The sequence below is a fragment of the Papilio machaon genome, chromosome 12 (assembly GCF_912999745.1).
Source record: "Papilio machaon chromosome 12, ilPapMach1.1, whole genome shotgun sequence".
Classification (NCBI taxonomy): Eukaryota; Metazoa; Arthropoda; class Insecta; order Lepidoptera; family Papilionidae; genus Papilio; species Papilio machaon.
In genome coordinates, this window is record NC_059997.1 from 8,014,872 (window position 1) to 8,027,827 (window position 12,956).

Genomic DNA, 12,956 nt, shown 5'->3' on the forward strand with positions numbered 1-12,956 from the left:
TTGTCGTAAAATTAACACTAGTAAACTACATCCAAGCTCATTAATGTCAAAACTAGTAATAAAGGAGGTTATATCTGACCAGTTCTAAATTTAAAACCGTGACTTATTCACGCCGTTTATAATAATGTTGAATGCGAGTAATAAAATATCATAAATTTATGCGCCGGTCTATCGCTGCTATGATTTATTTTTTTTCCCCACAGTTCAAGAGACCGGATGTAATAAGTCTTACGGACCTATAGCTACGCCGGAGATTTCCTCAATTGCACAATAATATTATTTTTCTTATAAATGTTACGTGTTGTTTATGATGTAAAAGCTTTCTTGTTTTTTTTATCGAATGTTTTATATGTAAAGGAAGTTAATATAGCTTTAGAACAATAACACAACAACAATGATCAAGTATGACCCTTAGGTCTTGGACGTATGGGCTCTGAAAAATACGGTAAATAGACACTTTTAGGCTAGCACGATTTTGACCACATAAAACAGGTAACGTCATGATAAAGCACTAGTTTATTCCTTATAACAAAGTTATATTCAATAACACATTTTCAGACGTCATTGGGTGAGGACTTTAGGATCTATCACGAATTTAATTATAAATAAACGTATTAAGATTACGATGCCGGTATTACGTAAAATATTGGTCGACATTGGTCATTTGACGAAAACACCACATTAACTGTATCAAACAAGTTCATCTATGCACGCAATTTCTTTAAAAAGGGGTATTCAGAGTTTTCGTTTCGTAAAGTATATCATCATCAGCTCACTATACGCCGCCACTGATGAGGTCGGAGCCTACCCTTAGTTAGGGGTGACTAGGCCATAGTCAACTTCACACATATCATTGAATTTCTTCTCAGATATGTGCAGATTACATCACGAAGTGTTCCTTCACCGTAAGAACGTCAGATAAATGTACATATGTAAAACGAAAATTTAAAAACTCAGTTACATGGCGGGATTCGAACCCAGGACCTGCAGATTACAAGTCAAGCGCTTAACCCTTGAGCAACCGACGCTCTATAAACAATGACCTATACAGTATCCGTTTTAGCGCACTCTATGAAACCATTGTTTTGTTCACTGTACTGGTTTCCCATTTCAGATGATCGATGTTGTTTGTCTGTTGCGTCCGGCTGACCCTTCCCTCCGATCCCCTGTCTGTTCCGGACATCAAATTGACATCGTGATGAATTAACAGCAACCCTAATGTTATTCACCCTTACTTTTACCATGAAATCGGGTAAATCTCCCCAAACTTATTAGTTTGGTCCAAATTTATTTTGTTTTCCTAGTATGTTAAAGTGAATTTCGTCAATGCTTTGCATCCTTGAATTTGTTAAAACATTCTTTCAATCAAAAATAAAGTATATAATCTGCTATCTTCTTATATATATATAAAAGAAAGTTACACTATTTATAACTCAAGATCGGTCGAACTGATTTAGCTGAAAATTGATGGGGAGGTAGCTTAGAACTAGGAGACGGACATAGGAACTTTTTTTATCCTATGTGCATTTTTTTTTATTCCGCGCGGACGGAGTCGCGGGTAGAAGCTAGTCAATTATAAAATGAATTTCTGATCCTCCGTAGAAATGTTATAACACGCATACATTGAACAGTTTGTGACCCATTTTTGTCCCAAACGTGACTTATCCATGCGAGCTTTAAAACAGACATGCTTCTGTCCACACTAACCAAAAAAAAAGTTATGAACTTACCGTCTCTTAATAAACACTGCTTAATAAATAAGTTTTATCTTTAACCTTCAGATTTTTAAAATGACGTGGGCAAATAGTTTCTATAGTTTTTTTTTATATCAAAATGTAACGTCTAGATTTTACTTACACGTATAAAAGTGTTGAATACATCGTAACAAGTTGTTCTCCCGTAAAAATAAATAGCGCACAAAAGAACGTTCGTACGGAGTGATAATAAACAGAACGCTATGATAAAAACGTTACGGATTCGATCTCGCGAGATCTCATTATGTAGCGACGTAGTTTGTTTACTCAGCTGCAAATGCAGCGAATCGATGGTACGAGTCGTTTTCTATAGGGATGTGACATTACCGATAAATGTCGATATTTCTAAAGTTACGTTCGTTGTTATTATGGAGGTTATATTGAACTAGCTGTCATAAAAATTATCATTATATGGAATAAGACCTATATTTATGACAAATTTCATAGAAATCCGTTAAGCCATTCTAGAGATACCTTCTAACAAACATCCATCCATCTATCCAAACATTCTCAATTACATTAATTATTATTCTATCTTAAATAGATGCATAATGCATATGTTACGAAATTTAAAATATCGACATCTGTAATTATCAGGTTATGACTTAATCCATGATATCATCAAAATTATCAGCAAATTGACATTATATTATATTATCTGTAAACAAATACAATAACGTAATATTTCTATAAATATATGACTCAAAATTATAAACAAAATACATATTATTCAATGTACTTTGTTTTTATCGATATACTTATCGATATGTTAGACATCCCTAGTTGTAGACACTTATATTAGAGTTTTATATCGTGTTAACGTTCCTGCGATCGCTTTCTAATGCCGTTTTGTCATCTAACATCACTATACATTAATGTCTTGGACAGAGTTAATAAAAATGTGCGCTTTTTAAGCAAAACTAGACGTAGAATATAGATTAAAAATACCAGAAAGAGTGAGATTAATATTTGCCTGGCATGTTAAGGTGGGTATATACTACAGCATTTACTTGTAATAAAACAATGAGCCGCTTTTCACGAATCAGACGTACTTTGGAAGCTATGCTTTTACCTGTATTATATTATTCGTAAGAACGTTACATAACAAAGAAATGCTTGAGAAAATGCTCTAGTGTATATTGACCTTTAATTGAAATATGATACGTGTAGACAACTGTTTGATGGATTAAAACTAAGATATGTTTTGCATGAGTTTAGAGACATACAATTATTTCAAATATCTTTGAGTTAAAATTTATTGCACTAAAACTTGTTCGAAATATTCCACTAAAAATTTTACTCGAAATTTGATTGTAAACTTGCGAATTAAACAGTCGCTAGCTTACATAGTCTTACGTAAGAATCTTACTAATATTATAAATGCTAATGTACAGATGGATGGATGTTTTTTGAAGGTATCACAGGAACGGCTGAACGGATCTTGATGAAATTTGGCACAGATTTAGAACATAGTCTGGAAAAATATATAGGCTACTTATTATGTTTTTTTAAATCCGCGCGGACAGAGTCGCGAGCTACAGCTAGTAAAGATATAAACAGCTTTTAAACTCCAGTATAGCATGTTTAAACACAAATCTATTAATAGATAATTTACGTTAAAAAGTTCTTTATGAACGCGAATTCTTTCCGAGGTTATTTCGCTCGTAGGGGCGTTATGGCGTGATGCGATAAAATATCCATTGCCTCTTCAAAGAAACCACTCGTTGTTATGACACCCTGGTACAATATGGCGCGGTGTAAACAAATATCATATCATCGCTTCCCTCCAATGTGGATGGAGCAACGCTATGTTACTGTAACCATGATTTGTAGATAAAATCGAGACATAACATATTGGTCAGTGAGTTCTTTCACCGAAAAATCGACCGCTGTCTTGAATTCATACATAATGTTTTGTTCTGTTTTGTCAAAAAGAATGAAAGTGACTGCAATATTTATTAATACAAATGTACGACAGAATTCTACAGTGTATTGAATCGTAGAACGTAACTGTGTTAAGAAGATTATTTTACAAGTTTTGCAATTGCAGAAAACTAGATAGTATCAGAAATTCTCATAATGTTAGGAGTTAAATGCCAAAAGGAAAGATACTATACTCCTACTTACTCGTTATAAATAACTAGCTTTTACCCGCGACTCCGTCCGCGTGGAATAAAAAAAATGCACACAAGATAAAAAAAAGTTCCTATCCTTCCGTCCGTCTCCTAGTTCTAAGCTACCTCCCCATCAATTTTCAGCTAAATCAGTTCGACCGATCTTGAGTTATAAATAGTGTAACTAACACGACTTTCTTTACAAAGATTTTTTCTTTTAAGAATTTCGTCCACTAAACATCAATAAATCTTTAATTAACTGTCATCGGTTTATAAGACAAAAAAGGATAATCCTGGTAAGAATTAATAATGCATGGTTACTGTACATGAAGGATGCTATCAACGTGTATAAATCGATTGTGTAAACAAAATAATCACCGTTTGTAGATGTTGAACGTTTGAACGATTATCACGCCTTACTCGAATGCGACAATTGATCCGTTCTGGTGATTCATATTATCTTCCTGTATATTTTAGGACTTCGTGTTAAAAAAAACCGTTAAATATTCCACTATTTCTTTCCTCATATCTCTTTAAATATTTTATAGAATAAGGATTCAAAAGTATGCATTTAAAAACTGGTTTTAATAACTTTTGACTTGTCTAAAAAGTTTTTATTCTACTTTTTTAACAATACCCAAGACTCTAAAAGCGCAGGTTTGCAACTACGATGTTTGTCAGTATATTATTTTTGCTTCAAAACAATTGCAACAGCACATTGGTGCTTTCTGGTGGAATCTTTATTCTTTGCTTCATTTATCCCTAACAAAATGCCGAATTTCATTCAATATTGTGAAGAAATGACAGTATATTTCAATAAGGGGAGAATAAAATAAACTTATGGGGAAGGAAATGAGGACGTCCCCACGACGAATTGGCTGTCGTACTGGCTTAAAATTAATGGCAGTGAATATTAAAATAACGGCATCTCTATACAGGACTATTTTGTTATCAATAACGGTGGTTCAAATAAAATAGGGTCGTGAAAGCGTGTTATTACACACAGTTATTTTTACCTAGTGACAGATACTAAAAACTAATAACTTATGCTTATGTGGATTAAATATGAAATCTACACTAAAGCTCTAACTTAGCGACCAATTAAAGAATCTGAGTTCATCATTAATTAATCAAATTTGTGCCTAAGACAGGCGTGAAGTGGAAGCAATTTAGCGTTTCGTCTGATGAGTGTGGTACCGGAGGCCTAATTTTAATCGTCTTTCCTTTTCCAACCTTTTTCTTATTATGGAAAGGATGGGAAGGCGATGTGGATTTGGTGGAAGAGGGGATGCATAGGAAGGGGAAATATCCTCTTTCTGTGCGTCCCCTTCTCCTTTAATTAAAGGTAGGCAACGCATCTGCATTTGCGGATGTCTATGGGCAATGGCCTCGCTATGTCGGCGAATCCAAGCGGCCGTTTGCTCGTGTGCTACCTTTTGATATAAAATAAATTATTGTGCATATTATTGGAGATTAAATAAATATCCTCACCTAATACGCCAACAGCACTGAACACGCAGGCACAAACCGCAGCCAATATCGTCGCCTCCCGAGGATAGATTGTGTCTAAAGTCGAATTGTGAATTAAATCCTCCATCTTTGTTTTTTAATCTATACTGTAACTACACTAGCGCCACTGACATTTATTAATCCACGTTTAAGAGATTCAAATTGATGACAGTCATTTTTATTAATTGTTTGAACTTTAGTGAACTTTCTTCTTATTAATCAAGTTTTTCTACCAGCCGTAGATCTGGTTTCCGTCTTCGTGTCAGTACATTGTTTACCTGAAACAAAAGAAATCGGTTCATATTGATTAAGTAAGTAAACAAACGTAACTGGATCTTGTAATTCCTTGTTTGTTTTTGCATCGAAATGCGTTTCATTTAATTTTAGCTTACGGTTAAAGTATGCAACCTGTTAAAAGTTTCCTTTTGTATTAATTAGATTAAATTCTCACATCGTTAACGACAGATATATGTATTCAGACAGACAGATTTAATAATAATAGATATTATTAGCTATTTAGATAGTAATCTTAATCTAATATATACAATTCTCGTGTCACAGTTTTCGTTCCTGTACTCCTCCGAAACGGCTTGACCGATTCTCATGAAATTTTGTGAGCATATTCAGTAGGTCTGAGAATCGGCCAACATCTATTTTTTATTATTTTTTTAACTGCGCTCGGACGGAATCGCGGGCGACAGCTGGTAATATTATAAAAACGAATGTTTAGATGGATGGATGTTCTTTTAGAAGTTATCTCCGGAACGCCTTAACGGATCTTAATGAAATTTGGCAGACATTTAATATAGAATATAATCTGGAAGAACACATTGGTTACTAATTAAGTTTTTTTTAATTCCGTGCAGACGGAGTTGCGTGCAATTGCTTTTAAATAACATAGATTGTCTTACTCCACGGTTTACATCCGGATTCATTAGATGCGCTATAACTACTATATAACATTAGCAAGTGAAATCATACGTGTCCGTATCAGTTTTTCCTCGTACGATGTTCGTAGTCCATTTGTTCACTGACATAATTGCTCTTTCCACCATATCAATCAGAAATACATTAAAAACTACAATAATACAGTTATTTCTAATCTAGTCTAGAAAAGAGTGCGATTTTATACGCAGGGAATAAAAAAACTAGTAGCCTATGCTCTGTTCTAAACTGTAATCTGTTCCGAATTTCATCCAGATTCTTTCAGTGGTTATGGGGGTAACAAACATCAATATATGTAAACTTTAGTGTTAAGTAAACAGTTAGATACGGCACTGAAAAATATCATCATCATCAGCTCACTATACGTCCCCACTGAGGGGCTCGGAGCCTACCCCAAGTTAGAGGTGACTAGGCCATAGTCAACCACGCTGGCCAAGTGCGGGTTAGTTGACTTCACACATATCATTGAATTTCTTCTCAGATATGTGTTCTTAAGAATAAATTAACTCGTATATTTTGGTGGCAAACATTAAGGACCTTATCATAAAAAAGTTAGACAGTGTTCCAAATATATTTTAGCTTAAACATAAGTCAACCTATTTATATAGTGACGATAACACTGGGCGCGATTTTGGACTATTAAACATGGCTATTGAATCATTATTATAAGGAGATTTGCGTAATGAGATCTTTATCAATAAGTAATAAAGTACTTTTTTTATATTACAAGGTGGCAAAGGAGCAAGCGGCCACATGAATTCGCCGAAATGGCGAATCGTCCGCTGCCCAAAGACATTCGCAATTGCAGATGCGTTGCCTACCCTTAAGGAGGAAGGAGGAGACGAACAAAAAGAGAATATTTAACCTTACTATGCATCTCCTCCTCCATCAAATCCCTCCCCTTCTCATCCTTTCCTTATAAGAAAAGATACTTATATCGAAAGCAGTGTGGTGATATATATTTATTGTGAAGCGAATAACCACGTTGACGTCCATAATGTTAATCAGCGTAAGGCAAAGAATTTAAACACGTGTTTAATTAAACAGTGTCTAAGGATATTTTTGGGGTATTACAGTAATAGTTTTTCGGGCTAACATGTCTATAATGTTTCTGCCAGAGTAACGTATTTTGATTGACAGTCTTGCCCTAAATAAGCGTCGGCTAACGCTAGCTGTTTGTTTGACACCCTCGGTACACTGTCCAAAATTTACTGGCCACAAATAACTGTAGAGTACGGGGAATTGGGGGAAGGATGGGGGAGTGGCTGAGAGATGTTTCGAACATTTAGATGTATGGGTTAAAATTATATGTTAGATATTTGGCCGAAAATATGATACTTGTGCCTATTTGTAGCGGTGAAATGCTTTGAAGATAAATAAAAAATTATTTGAACTGCACATTTAGATAGCTGTTTTAAAGGTGAAATATTTTTTTGTTAAATGTTGGCAACATTGTTTGGATCAGTCATTTTTATTTCGCTTTGTAATCTGACTGGTTGTTCTACTGTTTAAATCTCCTTTGTTCGGTTTCTGACTGTTCTGACTAAGAGCATAAGTATCGGACATGTTCAAGGCTGTCATTACGCGGTCGTCCGCCATCTGCATACAAACTGCTGCTAATCCTATACTTAATGACAGATGTCACTACAGTCGATGTGACAAGGACACGATGGTTAGACTTGGTCACGGCCAATCTTCTAACGCACGCTGTATGTAATTTTTACATCAATAGGTCACTATATCAGAAGAGTTTTCATATTTTGTGTACTTTTTTGCTAGAAAATTCTTCAAAACTGAAGCAGCTGTAATTCATATAAACAAAAAAAATTGATTTGGTAGCAGTTAACGTTATGAAATTCTTTTTTAAGAAAGTATCCGCGTAAAGTAAAGTCCGCCACTGCATTAAGGTTTTTTAGACTTTTATTAGTAACTACAAAAAACATTTGCTAAACTAAATAAAGGCATGAACATGTGCATATCGATCCTTTAACATTACTGGCTGTTTTAACAGAGATTAAAAAAAACAATACAGAAAGCATAATCTATGTACCACTTTTCAATGCCCACCATTTCTCTTTGACATTCGACTATATACGTAGGAATTATCGCTTCGTCTAATATACGAGGGGAGGTCCAAAAGTTCGCGGAATGAAAGGGTTGTCAATGAAATATAACAATAAATTTATTTTTCCTTTTCAATATAATCACCCTTAAGTCTAATACATTTATTCGATCTATGAATTAATTTTTCTAAACCATCGAAAAAATATTTTTTGTCTTTGGCCTCAAAATGGGCCGAAATTGCCTCCTTCACTTCATTATCGTCGGAAAATTTCCTTCCCCTTAGCTCTTTTTTTAAATTTGGAAATAAATAAAAATCGCTAGGAGCCAGGTCTGGACTGTAGGGTGGGTGAACAAGTGGTTCGAACCCATGTGTGTGCAGAGCAGCCATGGCAACTCGGCTCTTGTGAACCGGCGCGTTGTCTTGCAAAAGCAACACACCCTTGGCCAATTTTCCTCGACGTTTTTCTTTAATTGACTCCTTTAACTTTTCTAATATGAGTGCGTAGTATTCTCCGGTTATAGTGGTACCTTTTTCTTTATAATCAATGAGTAATATTCCCTTACAATCCCAAAAAACAGTGGCCATCAACTTTCCCGCCGATTCTGACACCTTGAATTTTTTGGGAGGTGGTGTACCCTTTTTGTGCCATTGCATGGACTCCTGTTTGGACTCAGGTTCAAAGTGATGAACCCATGTTTCATCTCCAGTAACAATCCGCTCCAAAATCTGCACGGGCTCGTCTCCACACAACTCCAAAAAGTGCTTAGACGCGTCGACGCGCTGCTGTTTTTGAAGCGGCGTGAGCATTCTCGGCACCCATCTTGCACTGACTTTTGTCATGCCCAGGTGGTCGTGCAGGATACGCAAAATAGTTGTATCTGATACTCCAACAAATGCAGATAATTGTTTCTTCTTCAAACGTGTGTCTTCGAGTACAAGTTTTTCGACTTTTTCGACGATGTCTGATGTGGTGGCGTCAGCTGGCCGCCCAGAGCGAGAGTCGTCTTCAATTGAATCTCGACCATGTTTAAAAAGACCATGCCACTTATAAACCATTGTTTTACCAGGGCACTGATCTCCATAAACGGCTTCCATTTCATTTAAAATGGTTTGAACGTTTTTTCCTTGCTTGGTAAGGAATTTTATCACAGCGCGATGTTCAATTTTCTCCATAGTTGCAGTTTGCTTCCGGATTGACTTGTTCAGCAGGCGAGTACTCGTAAACGAATGGCACTATAGGGTTGAAATGTTATATATATACTAATTATGAGTGCCCAATTAGTATGACACTAAGCGAGCTACCCTATCCCCACTCCATCCCCTCCATTCCGCGAACTTTTGGACCTCCCCTCGTATATGATTACTTAAACGTGTGTCGACCCAAACTGAAAGTAATGACGGATGCCAATCTAATCCATATCAAGTGGTTTCTGTTTGTCGTTATTAATTTGCTAACTGGCTTGTAACCTGACCGCTTTGTTTGGTTGCCATAATTATCTGGCTAACGTTTGTGTACACCTCATATCACACATACCGAAATATGAATTATATTTGACAAATTTCAATTTCTCACCCTTCCATTGTAGAAAGAGAACAGCTTTATATATCTTCCTCATTAATTATTTAAGACGGTTAGTCGTTGCTTTCTGTCATTTTCTTAGAAGTCAACAAAAATCGCCAATCATCGTATGTCTAGATGTACGGATGGATGGATGTTTATTATGCATCTCCAGAACTGTTAAACGGATCTCACTGAAATTTGGCATAGATGTAGAACATAGTCTGGAAGAACACATAGGCTACCGATTATGATTTTTTTTTAATTCGTCGTGGACAGTATCGCGGTGGAAACAGCTAGTGGTACTAGAGGCCAGCAACATTTACAAGTGACAGAAATGTGACGGATATGAATTTTTGTATTTCGAAGATTTAAATAAAAGGTAATTTAAATGTAGATAATTCATCTATAACCTAAGTTTATTTATGTTTCATTATTTAACTCAATGAGGATATAATTAGTGTTATTTATCATAGACTAGCTTTTAGCCGCGACTCTGTCCGCGCGGAATAAAAAATAAAAACGGGGTAAAAATTATCCTATGTTCGTTTCCTGGTTCTAAGCTACCTGGCCACCAATTTTCAGTCAAATCGATTCAGCCGTTCTTGAGTTATAAATGGTGTAACTAACACGACTTTATTTTATATATTAAAATTAAAATATTAGATTTAAGAAAAAATATTACAAATGCAAGGCGGTCGTAGGCGGACGGGTGACCAATATACTATGTGGTATAAAAGTCACGCACTTAGTATGCGTGGGCGGTCAAGGCTTCCAGTGAATGTCTTGCTCCTTCCTAATAGTTTGTTTTTAGACATAAATAACTTATGTACTTGACTGTATCAGAAGGTAAAGGATGGGTTAATTATAGTCCTTACTTATTACTAAACAGTATATTTGTGTAATTGAGTTGTAAGTACAACGAAAGCACAAATTATCTTACTAACATTATAAATGTAAATGTTTGGATGTTTGTTAGAAGATATCTCCAGAACGGCTGTATGAATCTCGTTGAAATTTAGGCATATATGTAGAACATAGACACATATTAAGTTTTTTTTAACTTCGCGCGAACGGAGTCACAGGCGACAGCTAGTTAATAAGTCCATAAAACCATTAACAAGAATGAATAGAACAATTTTTTTACTTTCGTACGGTAAAGGTATCCGTTAATGTTCAGAGTTGGTATTCTATTAGTTGATATTGCCTCTACAACTTTTTGATTACAAAAAATGAATAGCTTTAAACACAATTCCCCGAAAACTAATAAATATAAACAGTAAAACATAACCTCTAAAGTGTTTTACAGAAAGGAAGTTATAATGGTAGTACACTTAACACACTTTCAGTTCGAATATCGAAGTTTGAGCGGAACACTCACAAAAACAAATTCGATACGGTTTTTATTATATCCCAATTGAGAGGATTACGTCAAAGGCAGGCGTAACGAATGAGGTTGCTCTTTAACTGTGCTGTACGGCTGTACGTGGCCAGTTACATACACTAAAATAAAGAAGAAAAAAATACCACGGTCGTCGTCCAAAAGCTTTAATTCCACAAATTATTTCTTTGTCTTGTTACTTGTCGCCTGCGACTCCGTACGCGCGGAATTAAAAAAAAACATATTAAGTAGTCTATGTCATTCCAGAGTATGTTCTACATTTGTGCCGAATTTTATTAAGATCCGTTGAGGCGTTCGGGAGATACCTTCTAACAAACATCCATCTATCCATCGACCTAAACTTTCGCATACTAATTAATACTAGTAAGATTAAAATGATTCAACATAAACACGAAAAATTAAGAAATTACTGTTAAAATAAAATAAAAGATTTCAAAATCAGGTTTGCGGTAAAATTCAAGCTTTTTTGCTTAATTTACAGTAATAATTAAACAATTTTGCAGTTACATCGTTACGCTATTTGAAATTCACGGTTAATTCCAAGAGCTCTATACTTTGTGATTTATTCCTCTCTCATTCTATTCTATTTCAAGGTCATGCTTTCTCCATTTAGGTGCATAAAAGCGCAATAAAATAGTTCATACAAAAACCAGGTCTGCGATCAAACTGACGCAATAGCGCTGGACGCCGCCACAAGTGCTTGTATTTTAGTATCCCGATGAATCAATCTCTTCAAACGAGAGCTCCAGATCACGCCTCTAGTAAATATTTTGGTCTAACAGTACGTCACTAGGCTATGACCAAAAAGCATTCGATTTTTTCACATTTACAGAAAATAAGCATAGACAATAATTTCTTTCTCGTCATATCAAAATAGAATGGACCAAAAAAAGTTTACAGATAGAAAAAGATACCCGCGCTTTCGCAATTGCACAGATAACCAATTTGTTACAACTACATCCTAACCTTAAATATAGAATAAATAAGATGAAACAATAATAACCTTGTAACGAACTTAGTTAAACGTTAATGAACTTATTTGATGTATAATTAATTTATTTTTACACGCTTTGAAGATTTCATAGATCAAAGTGTTAACCAATTATATCGTATGTTAATTACGTTGTTTTGTTTGTGAAAAAATGTGTTTTCTAAATATTTGTTTTAACCATGAGATTGTATTATTTTTGTTGCTGGCAATAAATTTAAATTTTATAACAAACTAGCTTTTACCCGCGACTCCGTCCGCGCGGAATAAAAAATAGAAAACGGGTTAAAAATTATCCTATGTCCTTTTCCTGGTTCTAAGTTACCTGCCCACCAATTTTCAGTCAAATCGATTCAGCCGTTCTTGAGTTATAAATAGTGTAACTAACACGACTTTCTTTTATATATATAGATTTTCGCTTGGACTGAAAAAAATATTGGTCTCCTAACTTTTAGTTTCAATATTGCAAATAACGTAATAAGACTGTTTTAATATGTTTAAAATAATTTAAGTAACAATAACTGCTACGATGAATACATGTCAGCATTTTGTTCGTTAACATGTAGTTTATGAAAACAAACAATGGTTACAACAGACAAGACGTTATGATTATTATTCTAT

General features: G+C 35.0%; 1 protein-coding gene across 2 annotated transcripts in view; it reads right to left on the bottom strand.

The window, feature by feature from the left end:
- The window catches only part of LOC106709138 (protein trapped in endoderm-1), a 38,924-nt gene that overhangs the window by 19,200 nt on the left and 6,768 nt on the right, over nt 1–12,956 (bottom strand). For both annotated transcript variants that reach the window (XM_045680242.1, XM_045680243.1), the window contains exon 2: nt 5,360–5,655. In XM_045680242.1, coding sequence (XP_045536198.1) covers nt 5,360–5,465 — 106 coding nt within the window. In that variant the 5' untranslated portion in view covers nt 5,466–5,655. The remainder of the gene's footprint in view (nt 1–5,359; nt 5,656–12,956) is intronic.